We start from the raw sequence: 21,715 nt of genomic DNA, 5'->3' as shown, positions 1-21,715 counted from the left end.
ACTCATTGTCCATAAGATTAAGCATATTGTTCTGTTACATACTGTATCTAGCTTTCTCTAACAAAGGTGTTCTGTTAGAGTGTCAATAGAGAATTCTAAGCTGATTAGATAAACAAGAAATAAAGCCAGTGTATTGAGATAATATGCAGTACCCAATGTCTTATTAATAGCACAAGGAGAAGGATTTAAGCTCCCTTATGTGTCTGATTCAAAAAAGCATTTGCATGCAATCAATCAAAAAAGTCTCTGTAAACATTTCAGCAAAGTGATTCTTCTAACCTAAAAAAAGCTTCACTTCTGGAGTGTTTTTTAAAGTAGTGTTGCTGTTCTGTCACAGAGTTTTTGATTGACAAATAAGCCTTTTCAAGTGCATTTCAGAACATGAAAGACATTCACACGTTGAGAAATCCCTTGACTCACTCGATGATCAATAGTACAGGAAGTGCAGAAAACCCACAGGGAGTGTATATATGGCAACACATAATGGCACAATTTACCTTTTTAAAACTGTCAAAATAGTTGGAATAGAAAATGTCATGCTTTTAAATAAATACACAGATCAGATAAATAAATACGCTGATTAGATATGAGTGCTTTTAAACACTGCCACACACTATTATCAAGTAATCGGATTGACATTATAATGTTCTCCTGTAATCAAATACTGCATGAGTACACAGCACTTTCTGTTCAGGGGGAAGGAAGGAAGCCATTAAAGGTTTTATGGAAGAAATAAGAGTTGGATAAAATGCAGAAGATTCAAAAGAAGTTGAATTATTGAAGATAACGTAAATCTGCTCAGTAACAAAGGGTCAAAGGTCACAATAGTATATTTACGTTCCCAGTGTGACAATTATGTTAAATATTTACACTTTGACAAGTCACTTTGAATCATTCTGTTCCCCAGTCACCTGGAAAAATACAAGACTCCCACACAAGCATTCAGAGAACACTTTGCTTAGTCTGTCTGTTTAATCAAGTCGTGCATACCTATACCACGGTCAAGGATTGGTCCATTCTTCAAATACTTCGTCTCAAGTGCATACATAAAATAGTCATAACATACAACAGTCTAGTTAAACAACAAAATGGCAGTCGCACATGATTAATCTGCACAAAAAAATGAGCGGTGTATGAGTAATTGACCAGGACTAATACCAAGTATTATTATGAAACATGCTGTAATCTCTAAAAGAAACAACTTTATTTATTTATTTTTTTCCTTGGGTGTGTTTGTATTATTGTATATTGTAATATTGTATTGATGCCAGCAATGTGTTGTAACAATCTATAGCTTTACTTTCATTGACAAAAGCGTGCAGGGCTCGCGAGAGAGAGGAATGCTTAAGCTGCTTGTTTTATACAAATTAGGGCAGTGTTTAGGAAGTACCTTTTAAAACACACAATGCGGTTAAATGTTAGTCTTATGCAAATACATTCAGTGAAATGTAGTTGCTGTTTTAAGTATATAGTTTAAATAAAATATGCTTTTGATGGGATTGTGTTATAGAATACAGGCAGGCCTGGTCTGCATATTCTCTTCTGATCTGCCGGCATTATTTCTGCAGACCCACGAATGTTTCCTAGTGTCTCATAGCCCAAATAAAGACCAATAATACCCAAATAATGTGTGGATTGTTATACACAGTATGGTTGGAGTTGCAGTTTTTTACTGATGGGACATAATTCTGATTTGTTGGAATTTTTGTAAAACAGATGTGTCATATATATTTAAAACCCCAGGTATTTATTTTTAGTTTTCATAAAAGTGAAAAAATAAAAAATACTACCAAAGAAACAGCATTGATGGATTACTATTATATCCCCCCCATCCCTCACCCTTTTTTTTGGCATTTGAAAAAATAGCATCTGACTTTTGTGGTTGAAGTAAAAGAAAGGGTCAGGGTTGTTGTGTGTTTTGAAAGATGACCATTTTACTAGAGGTCAAAAAAAGACAATGGTTTAGAATTAAACTGTTTCATAATACTTTGATTGACAGATATAATACATTGCCAAGCCGGAGGACACTAAAGAACTCCCGGTTAGTGAGTAAGAAGGATGATGTTCATGTGTGCATCATGTGTTTAAGAGCCGTCATGAACTACCAGGTATGAGAAATTCACTGTCTAACTTTCTTTTAGCCAGCGCATGTTGATGTGTTTTTTCTCTGACAACGTAATAAAGAATGTCTTTCTTGTAATTCCATAGCATCTGTAGAGCTTTGTAGATTGGGACCACCTTACCTAGAGAAGTTGGTCATATACATTCCATAAGGCCTTTATTGAACTAAGAGCCTGTGATTGGGCAGATGGGATCTTTGTACCTGAATATCATGGCAGACACCCTTCTTCCTGCAATGCTTCTTTTTTGATGGTGATGGGCTCTGTCCATGTATCCAGGACTGGTTTGAAGATCACAATGGAGATCACATCCTATCCCTTGGACTGCCTAATAACAGAATCTCAGTCCAGTTGAGGAAGTATGAAATGAACTTAGCTCAGACTTCTCCAAGGAAGGTGACCACAAACCCAATTTCTTGGCAGAATAGTGTATTTTAGCAATGTTAAATGTTTACTAGTAATGCTAATATTTGATTTTAAAGATAAAAATTGTCAGTACTACAGTAACATGTTTGTAGTTGAATCCCAGTATTTTTTTTTTGTCAGAATTAATAATTAAATATATTGTTTTATGTTGCAGTATGGTTTTAACATGGTCATGTCGCATGCGCATGCCGTAAATGAAATTGCTCTTAGTCTGAACAACAAGAACCCCAGGTGAGTCATTGTTAGTCGACGTGTGTGAAAATGTGTCGTGATTAATGAATTGTGCCTTAAATGATGTACAGTAAGCTTCTCTGTGTACTTTTTAAAATGTTAACAGTCTTTTCACATTTCATATTCAGCCACTTGGTGAGTGAAACTCAATTGAACAGCTGGTTGTTTATTAATCACCTGTTGTTATTATAGACCTATGCTGTCTTCCCATTCATTCTTTGATTGGCTAGTTTTTGGAAGGCCAGCTACACTACAGGTTGCTTTATACCAAATTGCTTTATCCAATTGCAGCCAAGAAATAGAAAACACTAAATGCTCAATGTAAGCATCCCAACATCCCAAAAAAGTGCTGTAAGACAGTTTATATGTTCAGTACATTCTGAAAATCAACCAGGAGTAATGCAGTGCTTTGCAGCAGGGATACACAGGGCTTGTGTGGTGCAGTTTTCAACATGGTCCTAAAAACCTACTGTAAGATGCAAAGAGAATATTCTTCCCGTAGCAAATTCACATTTTTAGCCAACTGCGTTTCCCAGCCTTAGAAAATGCAATTTCAATGTCAGCATTTTTTGTAAACAGTTAGGCCTAAGTGATTGATTGCATCAGTTTTTAAATGCATGAATGATGTGCCTTGGTAAATTGACGACAGCAAAATCCCTTGTCATCCCATTCATCACACATTTGATTCCTCATCATTGGTTTTGTGTTTTACCCTGCAGAACAAAAGCTCTCGTGTTAGAGCTGTTAGCGGCCGTTTGTCTTGTCAGAGGAGGACATGAAATTATTTTATCAGCTTTTGATAACTTCAAGGAGGTACGAGCCATGTATTACATTGTCATTGCAAGTATGTTATATAATTTGTGTATTGTTAACAAGGGAATTGGTGAGAATGTATAAAATGGTGCTTGTTTTTCTTTTTTTTTAAACCAGTTTTACTAGCTTTTTTTTTTTGTTTTGTTTTTTTTAATACGTGCTACTTTTGCAACAAATATCTGACCCATTTTTGTGCCATAATTCACTTCCAAAAACAAATGAGTCGAGTGGGTGTTTGAAAAGTTGCTTCATATGCAGCTGGAAGTGAATTGTACAAATGGGACTGAGAGGCAGCACGCACTGCAGGCTCGTGCAACACTTGGAACAATTTGGATCAAATATTTATTAAAACGTGGTAGGTACCTTTTATCATTAGAGTAAATAGTATGACAAGAAGTCACATCCATCTCCCTCTCATTTTAATAAAAAAAAAAAAACTGTTGCAACAGGACCAGTTTCATTAAATACATTAAATCTGAGTGGAAAACGTGGCGCTACATTACAATTTCAGCATTCTGGAAATGGGTGAACATTCAGTTCAATTGTCAAAGTACCCAACATTTTTTTTGTTAGCACACTGCTTAATTGCTTTAAAGAAAAAAAAAAAAGTTATTTATAGATACTTTATCCAGCATGGTATTTTATTTTTAAAAACAGCAATTTCTGTTAGAAATGTCCTTCCTGTGCCTTTGATCTTTGCAAAATAAGACACTGTTCCAGTTTCTTAAAATACCTTTTTGTTTTGAAGACTTTTTGAGGTCAGTAGGCATTGTGAGACCTGCCTGGTAATGCAGTAATGTTTTGGCAGATGAAAGATGCCTTTTTTTTTTTTTTTTTTTTTTTTCTGTGCCTTCCGGTCATAAATGTTTTTAAGAGAGCTGGCCACATGATTCCTTTTGGGTATGCAGTGCCTTCGACTCCACTTACCGCAATGGATATGTTTATCACATTGCATGAAAATAGGTCAAGTAGATTACGGAGTTTAAGGGATGCTTCAAATAAATGTTCTGTGTATTTAAAATGTAATAATGTTAATGCACTACAGAGAAACCTTTATTTTTCATATTCCAGGAATGTCTAAAAACATCTTCTTTAAAGTAGAATCAAATATCTAAAAGACCACATGTTAAGCATGCCGAATAGGCTGCTAGCAATATTCTTTTGTTTTGTATTTACTGTTAAATTTGATACAGCCTTTAGATATTATTTCCTTGTTTTAAATTGGCAATTACAAATCGCATAGTGAACTAAAAACCACATCTTCAATTTATACATTACTAGCTTTAATAAAGTCTCTCCAAAAATACAACTGGTATGTCATCTATAAATAATGTGTGTCTGCCCAGGTAGATGCTTTCATTTTGTCTGTGCACTGCTGTCAGGTTCACTATAATTTATTGATTCCAAAGGCTGCCTTGATCTAGGATTGTAGGTCATATACCCTAAACATGAGGTGCCAATGTGATTTTATATATCTAATACACTAATCACAATTCATAAGGGAAATTACACTTACAAAATATGTATTTCAAGACGTTTTGAATGAGATGTGTTTAATACTGAATAGTATTTGGAGTACTTTTCCAAAGCTCCCTCCAGTGTGAGCATGTGTAAAGAAAAATATTTCTCTTCCAGGTTTGTGCCGAGACGCAGAGGTTTGAAAAATTGATGGAGCATTTCAAAAACGAAGACAACAATATTGATTTTATGGTACTTTTTACATGTACAACAATTGTGATGTTTTAAGGCAGTCTCTGTGGTAACACGTGGAAACTCAAAGTTATTCTGCCTATACAGGCTTAAATTTACTCTTTCAATCTTATGATATTTGCAATACAAATATATTCTTGTTCTTGTAGGAACACCTAATTGAAACTTTAAGCCACACCATGGAGGCTATTTATGCAATTTGACTGCAGTAGTGTTCCAGCTTTTGAAATTGTGCATTTGAGAGTGATTGGCCTAACTGGTCTTAAAACTTGGATTTTGTTATTATGTGATTTTATGGATAGTTTTCTTGGTAACACCTGTTGTGCAAAACCCAGAACAAAAATGGCTTAGGCGACATAGACATTCATCATTTAGCAGCAGTATATGTAACTGCATTTAGTCAAAAGTTGGAAAACTCCTGACTTTTTCTTTACACGGTGCTTGTATGTAAAATTCCTGAGTGAACTGTGAGGTCTTCTCCCTGACTTCTAGATATTTGACAAGAGTATAACAACAGACCCCAGGTCCTTTAATGCTGGGATCTCCCATGTAGATGCATTTCCTCCGGATTTTGTAGTTGAATATGGTATAATTATGTTTTGCGGACAAAAGCAACAACAAAAAAAAAAATTTAAATGAACACCTGGTATATTAAAGATATTTTATAGATGGTAACAAGAAGATAATTACCTCACACAGAGACATTCTAATTACATGTCTGTATAATAGATAGTGGTTTATAAGATTGTGTGTGTAGTGATTGGGCTCCTAGTGTGCAATTGAGTGAACATTAATAATATTTGAGTCTAATTGCTTGATTTATTATTTTTTTTTTACATTGAAAAGGAAGATTATGTAAATATCCAACAGCAATCTCATTATTTTTTGTATGCAAACTTTTCTTGTACTGTAGGAGAGTATGTTTCAGTATTATTTTATCCTTGTCAGTGTTTTGGGGCAACTGTGTGACTATTCTGATGAACTATTCTAATTACTGTTCTAAATATCTATCTCATAGGTGGCGTGCATGCAGTTTATTAATATCGTGGTCCATTCTGTGGAAGACATGAACTTTAGAGTCCATCTGCAGTATGAGTTCACCAAGTTATGTCTGGATGAGTATCTGGAAGTAAGTATAGCCAACAATAATTAGATTATATTTATACAGTTATCAGTTTTCTTAACATGGACAATTGCTGTGCAAAATACTGTGGCTGTTATTCTGTAAGTATACATAATGTTGTTCTATTTCAAAGTAAGTTTCATTTCAAAGTATTAACTAATTGATCATAGTATATATAATATATATATATATATATATATATATATATATATATATATATATATATATATATATATATATATAAAATAATATAAACTTCTAAACAGTTTATTCTATTTCAACAGTGAGCACTGTTTGTCAGTGGCTCAGCTGATAAGGCTCCTGGTATTAGAGGTGGAGGCTGTACGTAACTACAAGGTGTTAGGAATACCCTCAGTTCTCCATGGGGATCTGTCTCCATACTCGTGCCGTCATAACAGGAAGGCTGGTTTGTCCGACCACCAAGTTTGGGACAATGGGATGTTATTTCCCAGCTGCATTTGCAGTCTGGGATGTAGATGTTTCTATTATTTTAAGTCACTGTCATGCTTTTCAAATGTTTGCCGCTGCCTATTTGATAGCTAACTGCTCTCGGCAGTATATGCTACATAGCTGATCATGTGACATATCATTTGATTCGGCTCCTCTGCAGAGTGTTTTACACACTGTACATTCAAGTGTCTGCTTTTTAAATTAGAAAGACATAAAATACCATTTTAAAAAGGTATATTTGGGGTTTTGTCATGGTCTTTCATGCAACAGATACTTGATATCCACTCCTATCTGTTCATCTAGAAGCTGAAACATACAGAGAGTGACAAGCTGCAGGTTCAGATCCAGGCATACCTGGACAATGTGTTTGATGTGGGGGCTCTTCTGGAAGATGCTGAGACCAAGAACGCTGCTTTGGAACGAGTTGAAGAGCTGGAAGAAAACATTTCTCATGTAGGTGTACTGGTCTTACAGGACAGTAGGAGATAGGACAGCTCTCTTTGTTCTCTTATTCATAAGAGTTCCTACAAGATTCCACAATAAAGGAAATAAGATTGACTTGTCATAATAAAATCTGTACTGTTTTTAAAAATATATTATCATAAGACTGTCATTGTGCACAAGGCACAGTTCCGTACTACATGTAGTGCACACACAGTAATAAGGGACATCTTCCATTTTGTAGGCTTTTGTGGATAAATGTTGTATTGTAGGTACCACTGTATGAAGAGTTGTGTCTGTCATGTTGAACTCCATTGCCTGATAAGCTTGGCTAAGACCATCTGTTTCACTTGGGCTTCAAGGGTAAAACTCAAGGGTCAGGATGTAATACTTTTAAACATTTTTCAACCTAGATGTCGGAGAAACTGCAGGATACGGAAAATGAAGCCATGGCCAAAATTGTGGAACTGGAGAAGCAGCTAATGCAGAGAAACAAAGAACTGGATTCTATTAGGGTGAGTTCCTTTAGGGGTTTGTTGGCTGATGAATGACCCTAAAACCGTTACAATAGCTATCAGGCTTTGCATGCTAGTAAGAACAAATGTATCCGATTTAACCGTGCCAGCCTTGCCAGATTATAGAAAACAAAAATACATGTAACATGCATAACTAATATATTTATTTTAGAATACAGTGAATTAACAACATAAAAATGCCTTAACATAATTTATTTTTGATAATGCTTTGTAAGGAATGCATAATTAAGGATTTCCGGTTTGGTCTGTTGTGCAGAGTAAGTCACTGTTGTTGACAGCTACTATTTTGATACACTAGTGACTATGGTCCATCTTGATTTTACAGGACGTTTATAGAGATGCAAGTTCTCAGGTTCACACACTAAGGAGGATGGTGAAAGAGAAGGATGAAGAAATCCAAAAGCAGTCCAACCTGGAAAAGAAGATCCACGAACTGGAGAAACAAGGGGCACTAAAAATCCAGAAGAAAGGGGATGGGGACATTGCAATCCTTACTTCAGGGCAGCAGGGGGTGCTGTCCACAGGCTCAGAAGTGGCCTATGTAGGTCCAGTTGGTCCAATGGGCCCAGATACTGGTGCTATTCCTGGAGTGTCAATGTCTCCACCTCCCCCACCCCCACCACCATTGCCTGGGGCAGGTAGGCTAAAATACAATTCCTAATCCACACTCCCATATGATTTAGCTGCAATTTCTAACTTTGATACACTGTAATGAGTGGCATTTTCAGTACGCATATGATTTAGCTAATGAAGTTAACTCGATAATTCTTACGGGTTGTTCACTTCTTATCGCTATTTAGCTCTCTCTGCTGTTTTGAAAGTAGTACACATAAGAACATAAGAAAGTTTACAAACGAGAGGAGGCCATTCGGCCCATCTTGCTTGTTTGGTTGTTAGTAGCTTATTGATCCCAAAATCTCATCAAGCAGCTTCTTGAAGGATCCCAGGGTGTCAGCTTCAACAACATTACTGGGGAGTTGATTCCAGACCCTCACAATTCTCTGTGTAAAAAAAGTGTCTCCTATTTTCTGTTCTGAATGCCCCTTTTTCTAAACTCCATTTGTGACCCTTGGTCCTTGTTTCTTTTTTCAGGCTGAAAAGTCCCTTGGGTCGACACTGTCAATACCTTTTAGAATTTTGAATGCTTGAATTAGGTCGCCACGTAGTCATCTTTGTTCAAGTCTGAACAGATTCAATTCTTTTAGCCTGTCTGCATATGACATGCCTTTTAAGCCCGGAATAATTCTGGTCGCTCTTCTTTGCACTCTTTCTAGAGCAGCAATATCTTTTTTATAGCAAGGTGACCAGAGCTGCACACAATATTCAAGATGAGGTCTTACTAGTGCATTGTACAGTTTTAACATTAGACACCTGATTTACACATTAGAGCAAGGTCCCGAGTGAGCTGCAGTACAAATCTTACATTATGCCTTACTGATTTTTACACTTTTCAGTGCCAAACGGACCATCTGCTTCACCTGAGCCTCATCCGCCCCCCCCCCCTCCTCCTTCCCCCCCCCCTCCCCCCCCCCCACCCCCTCCCCCTCCCCCTCCCCCCCCCGCCTCCCCCTCCTGGCCGGGCTGTGGCGTGGAGGGGGACCACCTCCCCCCCACCAGCAGCCCCACCTCTTCCTGGCTCAGGCTGTCCCACAGTCATCTTCAACTCAGGTTTAGCAGGTAAGGCAGACCCATACACTTGGGTGTACATGTGGTGTGTGTGTGTGTGTGTGTGTGTGTGCAGATCAGCTGCAGGGGTTGCAATTTTTAAACCACTGCCCAAAAACAGATAGTTTCAGAGCCGTAGGTTGTTACCTGGGCTGTGTGACCCTATAGTTCCAGACTGCTGAAACACTATTTCGAAAAAAATAAATAAATTATGAAGCTATTTAAATGTAGCATTTGTTTTACAAATTCAGTGATCGCGTCAGACTGATTGTCACCTCCTAGGTGATTCGTTATCATGCCAGTGATATTTTTACACCATTCAGAGTTTGAAAGATTAAATTAGAGTTCAGTAGACTTGTTTAACTGCATTTATAAGAAGCAATTTAAAATACAGTACAATACTATGCAGATCTAACATTCATAAGCAGTACGCTTATTAGTGATAAGTGTTAACAATGGAAGTATGTGCATTTCTCGGTGCAGTTATTTAACTTCATATCCAAGCAGTAAAGCATTAAATTACTCCTGATTTTAAGGAAATGTAGTAATCTTTTAACATGTCCCTTTGAAACTCTGTGTAATCTGGTCTTCTGTTTTAATGCCTTGTTATATGTTGTTGTATACTTGATTTCTGATATGTTTCTCTTTACCTCTTCTGCAACCATAAAGAGGGACCCATCAAACTCTTCTGTAGGTTTCTTCCTCTTTGTTTTCTCTTGTGTTTTCCTGCCCTTTCTATAGCAGTGTCTTTAACTATAATCAATGGCATTTTCAGTACAAAGAACACAAGTGAAGTAGTCAGTTTTGGGGAAACTGCTTTTAAAAGTTAATCTGTTACACATTACTTGAATACAATCAGTTACAGTAACTTTTTACTTTTGGGGGGGAAAAAAAAAACTTGACTAATTAGTTACAAATAGTTACTACTTCGTGCACAGTTTACATTTTAGAGATGATATATAAAAAGTGATGTAAAAAAGTGTTTTGACTTTTTTAAATGTAACGCAAGTTTTTCACATAAAATGTAATGCATTACGAAATGAAATCAGATTAAAGTAATGCGTTACATGTAAGCCCCAACACTGCCCATAGTGTATAAAAGCTAAATATGTTTTAAAATCCATTAGATAACACTGTGTAACAAAAAACAAAAAAATGTTTTGTTCCTGGGTAGTAAGTGTTATTTCCTAATTGCTTATGCCTCAAAAGTATAGAAAATGGCTATTATTCCCCACAAACTTTGCTTTTGTGACCAGGACAATGATATTTCAAAATAATATAAATATAAATTTATAATTGTAAATCTCGAAAAACTACTCACTTCTAAATCTTTTGTAGTCATCTTTGTATTACTGTAGTATAAATACATGTTAATTTGGATTCACATGTTTTTTTCTGACTTTTTATGTGAACGAAAAGACACACATTTGCCCATTTTATTTGAATTTTTTATTTTTATTTTGAAATATCACTGTCCTGGTCACAAAAGCAAAGTTTGTGGGGAATAATAGCCATTTTCTATACTTTTGAGGCATAAGCAATTGGGAAATAACACTTACTACCCAGGAACAAAAATTGTGTTACATAGTTTAATATTCGTTATACCAATTCTGGGTTTATTATTTACAGTGCATTATTTTTGTTTTCATACTGCAAATGCCATGTTTTGGTTAACTGCTAATGCATGCAACATCTTTACAGGTGTGAACTTATTTACTGTTGCATGTTGAGACATAGTCTTTATGTTAATGACTTAAGTGAGATATTTAAAATGAGTGATGGGGTTATTGTGCAGTCCTGATGGAGTGCTTGAACAATTTAAAAACCAATGTAGTTGCCAAAACTGCACAGTGTGAGAACAGGCTTCCTCATGTGTATTCTCTGTTGGTATTTTTATTTGTATTTGTTTTAAAACCCTGAGGAGAACTGTAATATTCTATTACCTATCGTGATCATTTTAGAGACACCAAATCTGTAAAAATGTGGTCCATGAAAGCATGTCTAAACGATTCTAACAGTGTGTGTGTGTGTGTGTGTGTGTGTGTGTGTGTGTGTTAAGCAGATAACATTGTTTCTGAGACACTCACATCCACCACACTGTGTTTCAGAGCATAGCACATCAATGTCTTCCCACTTACAAATCTAGTCCTGAATCCATACTGCTTCACAACTGTGAACCTGAAGTTTTTTGTGGTCTGATTTCTTGCAGCGGTGAAGATCAAAAAGCCAATCAAGACTAAATTCCGATTGCCAGTCTTTAACTGGGTGGCATTGAAACCCAACCAGATAAATGGGACAGTCTTCAATGAAATAGATGATGAGAAAATCCTGGAGGTAACATGAAAGCAAAGTACTTTTTTCTCCTTTTTATTAGAAGAAAAATGCTTTTTTTTATTTTATTTTTTATATTTTATCACATAACATTTTATCTTTTACAATTTTGTGTATTCAGTGTTTTTGTATCATGTAATGGTGTTATGGGCAGTGCCTGTGGGACTTCTTGGGAGTTCACGACTACTAATATTCAGTGCCAAGCAAGGATTTAAAATAAAATTTCTCTCTCTCCTTATTGGCACTTGCATCATGATCACCAGCATATATATGTATTCAGCAGAGGATACAGACATAGAATTATTTTGACCTATGGTGTTGTACTTGAATATACTGAAATCAAAATGAAAAGAAAAGCAAAAAAAGAACCAACAGGTGAGAAGGAAACGCTGATTTAATACAGGCACATGTCTAAATCAATCATTTGAACATTTCTTTCCAGGATTTAAATGTGGATGAGTTTGAGGAAATGTTCAAGACAAAAGCCCAGGGTCCAGCTGTTGATGTGACTTCTACCAAGCTGGTCATTCAAAAGGGACCTAGTAAAGTCACATTACTAGAAGCCAACAGAGCCAAGAACCTAGCCATCACCTTGAGAAAAGCTGGAAAGACATCGGAAGAGATATGCAAAGCAATTCAAATGTAAGTAAAATATGGATTTGGTGGTTCATGTTAAGTCTCTGTTAAATACAGTTTCCAAGAACATTTGATTTTGAAAGCAGCGTTTTGTCAGTATTGGTATCCTTTGCCTGTGCGTTATACACATTAATAAAGGCAAAATACAAAACACATGCAATTAAATGCACAATTAAACGTGTGTGTTGTACACGGATGTGCGTTATGTACTGACGACTACAGGAGTTCTTCCTACAGAATAGAGTTGAATTTAATCAGCTATGTGATCTTTAAAGAATATTAAGACCATGCTTTCTGCACACTGATGTCTTTTTGTGGTTAAGAAAGATTCAATTTCTTGTACTAACACTGAAAGAAACTCCATTTAGATAAACATCACTTCAACCTACAGACTTCACTTTCATTAGCTCACTTTATTGACCAGATTTTCATTGTTTTTACACAAAGGTAGGCTGCACTAAATAATAATAAGAAAAAAATTATGTTAATATGTCATTATTTTTTAATTTTTTTTATTCACTTTGGTGCATGGGTGTCTATGTCTCGTTAAAACTCGGTATACAAAATACTTTTTTTTTTGTTTTGTTTTAATAAATCTTTTGTTTTTAATGAAACTTGAGGAAAACAAGGACCCCTGCTGGAAAAATCCTGAATCTTTCTATCTGTCGCTCGCTCCTCCCTCTCGCGCTCTCTCTCTCTATCATATTCAAGTCATGTTTTGCCAAAGCATTTAAACAACAAACATCAACACATCACCAATTAGCTCTCCTGCTTACAGAAGTCTGTTTGTCTCATACAGGTTTGACCTAAGAACTTTACCAGTGGATTTCGTTGAGTGTTTAATGAGGTTCCTGCCGACAGAGAATGAAGTGAAAGTACTGCGCCAGTATGAGAAGGAAAGGAAACCACTGGAGAGCCTGACCAATGAAGACAGGTTCATGATGCAGTTCAGCAAGATTGAGAGAGTAATGCAAAAAATGACCATTATGGCCTTTATTGGGAACTTTTCAGAGAGTGTTCAAATGCTGACACCTGTAAGTATTGCTTCACACTGTCTTTCCTACCTTTTCTTATAAAGTACACACTTAACACAGTTTTATGATTTTTCCAAGTGCCACATTAATGGGATGCTCAGATGTACATAAAATAAATGCAGATCTTGCAAAGCTACAAATATAATTGCCACAAACACGGCAATTAGATTTTTACATTTGTTACTCAAGTGCTTGTGTTTTTTCTTCTTTTTTTAAAGCAACTTCATGCAATAATAGCAGCATCTGTGTCTATAAAATCATCACAAAAACTGAAGAAAATGCTTGAGGTAGGTATATTAACATTTTATGCAGTGGGTATGCAGTAATAGGATGTTACATTGCTGATGGCTGATTTAGTTCAGCTCAAGTAGGGTTTTTTTTACAGTTATCTAATTTTTAAATGCAATTACTAAAAGTTATAGTAGTAGTTTTGGAATAGCTGGATACATTTGTTTTGTAAACCTTGAAAGAGTGAATTAACAGTTTGAGTTGAAGCTTGTTTCAGATTGTTTTGTTTTTATTGCAGATTATCTTGGCACTTGGAAACTACATGAATAGCAGTAAAAGAGGAGCTGTATATGGCTTTAAACTACAGAGTTTAGACTTGGTAATGAGAACTCAATTGTGTTACCACTTTATGAGATATTCTGTACAAACTAAACAGTTACACATACCTGATGTGATTTGTTCTCTCCATTTCATTTCCAAAGCTTTTAGATACCAAATCAACAGACAGAAAGCAGACCCTGCTGCATTACATTGCTAACGTGGTGAGGGAGAAGTACATTGATGTCTCGCTCTACTACAATGAGCTCCACTATGTTGAAAAGGCTGCAGCAGGTAACATATATACCACTTTTTTTTTTTTTTTTTTGACTGACCTAGTTTAGGAAGATGTTTTAGCTTTAAAAGCATTACCATCTACCGTAAAAATCATTTTATAGGTTACACTGGCATAAAAGTGCCCTCCCCGTTTTTTTTTTTCTTTGAGTCTTCAATTTTAGGAAAACAGCTTTTTGTGTATTTTTTTTTCTTTTTTTGCCAACATGCGCAACACCGATAATAAACACACAAGTTTAGTTTCAAAATACGCTTGTTTGCAACAATTTATTTTTGTATTTTTCATTTTTAGTTAAACTGCTAGAAAAGTTTTTCAAAATTTCTAACATTTAAAAAGTAATTAACAGAGCATGAAATCAAGGGTTACATCCCACATCACATCTGTATTAACCTACCGATATTTTATTTTAGCTTATCAAGTACCCAAACAAGTTCAAGAACACGTCATCTTTGCTCTATTGAACATTTCTTTCCAAAACCATACTTACACAATAGTTCCCACTGCATTGGCAGTAGTTTAATATTAGACGCACCTGTACTTAGTCACACTGGTGTACTAGTCACTCGCCCTTTTAAGGATCATGCAAAAATGCCTAGAAAATCAACATAAACATTTTTTATGGTAGATCATTAGGCATGATGTTGCATAAGGTTTTTAGGTTTTCCCCAGGTGACAGGAGTTTATTGAAGTTGCCCCAGTAAGTATATCATACTTACATTTATTCTCATAATAAGACCTACAAGGAGCATACAGTAGATGTTCATATACAGAACAGCCACTGGAGATAGCAGGAGTGGGTTCCTCTGAAAAATGTAATCAAATATTGATATAACAGTACGTAATTTCAATTACGAAGAGCCTGAAAGGGTTGATATATACATTCACACTCACCAGATGAAAGGGAATTCTTCAGGTTTATTAAGTGTCTGTTACAAATGAAGTACTTCTACAATGTTTCCAAGAATTGTGGGTGGCAGTTAATCTTTGAACAGATCCTCATGAATGTTTACTGCAGAATAAAAACATGGTCTCTTTTGAGCATATGAGTGTATCAGCTAACTGAAACCATTGTAAACTTGGAAGTGATCATGCTGTTTGTCTTTTTGTCAGTGTCCCTGGATAATGTTCTGATGGATGTGAAGGAGCTGCAGAGAGGAATGGATCTGACAAAGCGTGAGTACAGTATGCACGGCCACAACACCATTCTTAAAGACTTCATCAACACCAATGAAGGAAAACTTAAGAAGCTGCAGGACGATGCCAAAATCTCACAGGCAAGTGGATTTCTCTTAATGTCATCTCATGTAGGGCATTGCCTTAGTCTTTCTTATTTAATATTGTTCTTCTTCTTTGTATTCTTTACAGGACGCATTTGACGAAGTACTTAAATACTTTGGTGAAAATTCCAAAACAACACCGCCTTCCGTGTTCTTCCCAGTCTTTGTCAGATTTGTAAAAGCCTACAGGGTAAGTTTATTGTTTTACTAGTCAGGGTAATGCATTGACCATAGCATTGAAATAATGAACCAGCGTACATTATATGTTAGAAAAACAGAAAATGTACATTTAAAAAAATAAATAAATAAAAATCAAAGATTCCTACTAATAATATTATATTTAGTAAAACTCCTCTCGTATGAAACGTTGTACTTTGTCTAAAGCCTGTTTATGAGCTCATTCGTTCTGTTTAAGATACATTGTTGGATATGCTGGTTAATCCAGTTCTAGTTTAAGGGGTTGGTGGTGATTGTTCTTTGTTTTTATGAACAGCAAGCGGAAGAAGATAATGAACAAAGGAAGAAACAGGAGCAGGCTCTGATGGAGAAATTGCTAGAACAAGAGGCTATGATGGAACAAGGCCCGAAGGTACATCTGTTGTCTGTTACGGAAATCATGTTTGTCTAGCATGCTGTTGTTTGTATTGATTGATTTGATTTTTAAATTTCAAACAGTGTACAATTAAATTGTGCTTCAGGATAGTTTTGGTAGGAGCTGTCTTTGTTCAATTATGTTGTAACAGTTGTTTCTTCTGTCTTTGTCGCAGTCACCTTCACATAAAAATAAGAGGCAGCAGCAGGATCTGATTGCAGAGCTGAGGAAGAAGCAAGTTAAAGACAGCAGACACGTTTATGAGGGGAAAGATGGTGCCATTGAGGATATTATTACAGGTAAAGACAAGATGTTCCAAACACTTAACACAATACAATCTGTACTGACACATACACCTCCCACAACACATAATGTGTGCCATTGTACACAGGCACACCATTTAAATTTAAAGTCCTAAAATTAGTAAAGAATCCAACAAATGGACAGTCGCTCTCACATAATTGCACTGCATGGTTTGACCAATGTTTTTGCTTTTACATGAAATTAACATTTACTGGGCTCAGTAAACCAACAGTATTTCTTTTGTTTGCACATGTTAGTGGATTCTTGCTTGATCCTCATGCTAATGTTGATGATTTGTTCAGGCTTTTCTATAGTACAGACACGGCACACATTCCACACTAATACTGTTTCCAGCAAAGCTGATTAATCAATTACTGCTGCTTGTTTTTGTAAGAAGGGCTGGGCTATAGAAGTAGGACTGTCTAAATTACATTGTGATCCCAACAGTTACAGGTTTTTCATAACTAGAAAATGATTACAACTAATTTTGCATTTATCCTTTGCTTTAAATTAAAACATAATGGGGTCAATTCTATTGATCTGAACAGTCACTGCCCTGTTTAGATGTTTAAACATCTCCCTTTGTGTACCAAAGTTCAAATATCTTAACAGTGCATGCAGATGTTTTTCTGTTAGTAAAAATATGTCAAACACCAGTAAGGATTTTAAATGGTAAGATCATTGTCCCTACTGTGTACTGATTTATATATGTAGGATTTAAGCTAAAAATAGCCCACACAGGTGCCTTTACTAGACTAAAACCTGTGTGTCACCAGTGGATGTTTAAGAGCTAAGGTTTTCAGTTTACCTGTAGATTGCTAACCATGTACTAAACTGTAGTTTTTTGCTTCTTACTGTGTCCTGTCTTGTTTGGCTGTTTTCATGCAGTGCTGAAGAGTGTGCCCTTTACTGCCCGAACAGCCAAGCGTGGCTCTCGTTTTTTCTGTGAGCCTGTTCATACTGAGGAGTTCCATTACTAAAACTAAACGCTTTCACAGCTGCTGTTCTTAAAAGTTTGCTGTAGGTTCAAATACTATTTTATCTCTCTCAATGGGTTGTTTGTGAACGACCGTCCTGGATGTAACAACCATTTGTGTCTGGTGTCCTGTGGGAGTTGTTGATGCATTGTTTCTATCCTCTGTTTTGAGTTATTATTTCCTTGTGTGTGTCTGCATGATATACTTTACCATAAATCCACTCCACATCAATGGTGCAAATTCGAAGTACTTGTACTTACATTGCATTGCACATGCAAAAACAATTTGTAATGCCACCAGTCTTCATATCAGCTCGTAGTTTTGGGCATGGTCCAATATTGTATTGCTCTCGTGATAAAATGATATGATGGATTACCAGGAACAGAGATGTGCATACAATTCAAATTCTGGTAGTTTTATGTAACTGTGGCATTATACCTTGCTTTCCAAGTATTGTCTTCACTGTGAAATAAGTGTTCATAATTCAGTAAAATGCTTTGGCTTGTTTTGCATGGTTTTTGTTGGTTTTATGCAGAATAATTATTTAATTGCACTGTGGATTCTTGTATTTTACGTTGCCTGCTGGTTCCTGCTTTATTGTGTGTTTGTTCTTTTTCCATAACCTAAAGCATGGATTGAGTTTTCATTGTGTGTTTTGTATTTGCATGTCTTAACGTTGGAGTGAAGTTAACGAAGCGGTGGCCCCTCCAAATCAGTGCCAGACCTAGTAGCCAGTTCTGTGAACACTTGAAGTATTCCCTCATATACAAATGAATAAAAATACAAATATTCTATAACAGTCAATTAGTTGAAAGTATTCATGCTCAATTCTTTAAACATATATATTTTAATGCATATACTGTACTGGGGTAAAATCGATCACAAGTGAGATGAAACTGGCTCCAGGTATGCTTTGGTTTCATGCGAATCTAACAAGCATGTGTCTAGTGAAGTTCTTTGAAATATTTGATTATCAAGTTCAAATCTATATCTTGACGATAAAATGCTCCTGATGATCTTCTCTATATCTCAGTGCTGTTGATTTCTGCTTTAGTCTTATTTCTGGGGTCAATCTCCAAAGCAGCTTGGGTTAAGTTTCACAGTAAGCGGAACCGTATCTTGTGTTGCTCTTGCTGTACCAGTAACAGCTGTCAGTCCCCCCTGCCTAATCTTTACCCTGTGGCTGTTTTGCTATGAAAGCTAACCTGCAGTGAGGTCTGCTTGAATGATCATTCCATTTTTCTTTAACCATCATTTTGTGTTTTCTTCATATAGCCCTAAAGAAGAATAACATAACTAAATTTCCAAATGTTCACTCGAGGGTAAGGATTGCTTCTAGCACACCGGTGGTGGTGGTGGATGAAGCACAAACCTGGCAAGCATCACTTTTTTACTTAACTACATGGTTTAAGCCTGTTCTGGCGAGGTCACCATCTGCAATACTGGCGTTTGGTGTTGGCGCCTATCTCCTATGGATAATGAAGTACAGCATGTCTTATTCAGTATAAACATTTAGATTATTCTCTAAAATAAAATGTGTACCTCCCATCCTTCACCTTGCTGTACAGAGCGCTATTGATTGAAAATCATGCATTCAAAAAAAATCAGTCACATATTCCTTAGTTTAACATATCAAGGTTCCTTTCTATTTCAGATGTAGTATTAGAAGTGTTTTTCTGTCAATTTAAATACATTTAGATCCTTGCTGTAACTATCTATCTAACTCAAGCTGCTTTGCCTGACTGACTTTCACAAAAAATGTCCTCTGAAACTGATGACTGAAGTAATTGTTGGCCCTTGTTTTCCTTCCCTGAGCAGATCTTAGAAACCAACCCTACAGACGAGCCGATGCGGTGAGGAGAAGTATCCGACGGCGTTTTGATGATCAGAACTTGCGCTCAGCGAACAACGTGGAAATCACACTGTGAGCAAGGGAAATGCATGTGTCGAGGGTGTGTGAATGAATGTCATGGCATCTGGGTGAAGAGTGAGTAGCAGTTTGGACTCTACAAGCTTGAAGAGAAGAGTAAAATGGGCTTAGAAACTGGGAAGCTCTTTGAGCAGAGAAGCCAAGTGCCTAAATTTCAATTATCTGTTATTTACTAAAAGCAATATGACTTGACCTGGCTTTATTTTTTATTCCAAGTATCCATTATCTATCTTGCATTTTTAACCTGAACACACTTGTCTGTACAGAGGGTCAGTAGTCTTTCTTATGAAAGGAAAGTTCAGAATGTAAGGTACAATGGTTTCCTGGTTATTTGCAGAGGGGATACTTTGTGAAAGTGATCTACTATGGAATGCTATACTGTAGTAGTTTTTAAAATAATCCGGTGCTATCTGCACTTTCATTGGCTTTTTTTCTTGTTCAAGGGCTAATGATATGTTTGTTTTTTTAAGAAAGGGTGTCCCAGTTTATTGTTTTAACTAACAATACAAAACTCTTACACAGTAGCAAACTCAAGTGTAACGTTGGAAACAGATTGTGCGGTTCTGTTCATCAGTACAGTCAATATAGTTTCAAGGTGAAAGTGCTGTCAGTACTAAGAGCTGAAGGAGCGTTACAATACTGGCCAAGACCAGGTTAATGTGAATTGTATATAGGACACCATATTAAGGTATTAACATCTCATTAGTGTTGTCATTATTGCCAAGGACCAATACTACACAACTGTCACTGTACAGTGCTAGATATGTTCTACTAAAGTAGAACTTAAGTGCCAATCCAGCAACATACAAATAATAAAAAAATATATATAATTTATGTAAAATATGAATCCAGGGAACTATTTGGGCTTAAATGTATTTGGTGATTGTTGTAATAATGTGAGCATCCATATCTGATCCTGCTCATTTATATATCAAACAAGTTGCAGTAATCACAAGGCACTACAGGCTACTTTAGTAGTTTTATCTAATAAAGACTGGATTAAAAAAATGTTATTCTCTGAAAATGTGTGCTTTGCTTACAACAAAATCTCCTTGATTGTGTCTTCTTCCCTAAATTTATTGTAAAAGTTTATAATATTTAACCACTGAATTCTTTTTCATTTGTTTGCTCATGTAAACCACTTGGTGTTGATGGTATTTGTTTTTGATAATGTGTAGTTATATTAAGAAAAAGCAACTTTTCTAAATGTACAGATATTTTGCTATGAAATTGGTGCAGTTTGTATTTTTTTCACTTCTTTTAATCCACATATTAACATATGGTTAATATTGTACATATTGTTTTAAAAAGGTTTTCAACACCCTGTGCTATATAATCTGAATGTTATTTTAATTTATAGTTTTATTTTGTATTTAACTACGTAAGCGCGAGACTGGAAAATGAATATTCATCTGCTTTTTATCATTTACACAATTATGTAATTTGTGTGCTAAACAGAACATGCCAAGATGTCTTTCTTGCCTAACAAATGGGCATTAAACCACTGACATTAAAGTAAGCTATTTTACTTGTTAACTGACCCTAAATTATAGATCTTTTCTAGCATGTGCATTATGCTTTACTTAATTATAGTTAAAAAAAAAAGCTGCAAAAATTTAATTTCTTAAATCAGATAATATTGGCATGTTCTTATGAAATGTATTTTAGGTGATACCTGCTTATTTGCAATATTGAACTAGTTTTTAATAAAGCAAGTTTCAAGTTAAATCTTTGGTTTCTCAATGGCTTTGAACAAATAAACTGAACTATTTACACAACTATAATGCAACGGCCTGTCATTACTAAATAACATCCTGACAAACCTTGAATTATACCTTGTAAAACTACATTTTCACAAAGCACAAACTAATTATATATATATAACCTAGAATGCATCTTTTTAAATGAATGTCAATACATTCAGAAATACAAACACAAATGCTAATAATTTGGAAATACATTGGGAATATCTTCACAAAACAAGTTTGGTTTATCTTGTCCAAAGAAGTCGGTCAAGTTCATATTGCATGGCCTCAACTGGATATACCAGTGTGTCACGTGCCTTCTGGTTCTGTATCGAGGGACTGACTTCTTTGCAGTACCCATCCGAACTGATCTGCATAAAAAATAAAACTGGATAAATACAAAATGTTCCCAGCAAGTTTAATCACAATTGGCTAAGTAGGCCTCCAGTTTATAACAACTTTATAGTGTGAAATACATACAGATGTGTGTATATACAGGCAGATACTTACAAA

The 21,715-nt window shown here is 35.7% G+C and overlaps 1 protein-coding gene across 1 annotated transcript in view; it reads left to right on the top strand.

The window, feature by feature from the left end:
- Positions 1-21,235, top strand: part of LOC121322298 (formin-like protein 2) — a 62,954-nt gene extending 41,719 nt beyond the window's left edge. The window contains 22 exon segments of the mRNA XM_041262079.1: positions 2,000-2,108; positions 2,701-2,777; positions 3,497-3,590; positions 5,226-5,300; positions 6,319-6,429; positions 7,198-7,347; positions 7,749-7,850; positions 8,197-8,509; positions 9,326-9,425; positions 9,427-9,548; positions 11,746-11,870; positions 12,310-12,509; positions 13,303-13,537; positions 13,756-13,824; positions 14,064-14,144; positions 14,248-14,377; positions 15,489-15,652; positions 15,744-15,845; positions 16,149-16,244; positions 16,423-16,546; positions 18,803-18,849; positions 19,346-21,235. Coding sequence (XP_041118013.1) covers positions 2,000-2,108; positions 2,701-2,777; positions 3,497-3,590; positions 5,226-5,300; positions 6,319-6,429; positions 7,198-7,347; positions 7,749-7,850; positions 8,197-8,509; positions 9,326-9,425; positions 9,427-9,548; positions 11,746-11,870; positions 12,310-12,509; positions 13,303-13,537; positions 13,756-13,824; positions 14,064-14,144; positions 14,248-14,377; positions 15,489-15,652; positions 15,744-15,845; positions 16,149-16,244; positions 16,423-16,546; positions 18,803-18,849; positions 19,346-19,384 — 2,665 coding nt within the window. The 3' untranslated portion in view covers positions 19,385-21,235.
- The last annotated feature ends 480 nt before the right edge of the window (positions 21,236-21,715 follow it).

This window comes from Polyodon spathula, chromosome 10 (genome assembly GCF_017654505.1).
Source record: "Polyodon spathula isolate WHYD16114869_AA chromosome 10, ASM1765450v1, whole genome shotgun sequence".
In the NCBI taxonomy this organism is placed as follows: Eukaryota; Metazoa; Chordata; class Actinopteri; order Acipenseriformes; family Polyodontidae; genus Polyodon; species Polyodon spathula.
The sequence above is the reverse complement of the archived record's forward strand: the minus strand, read 5'-3'. Positions and strand labels throughout refer to the sequence as shown.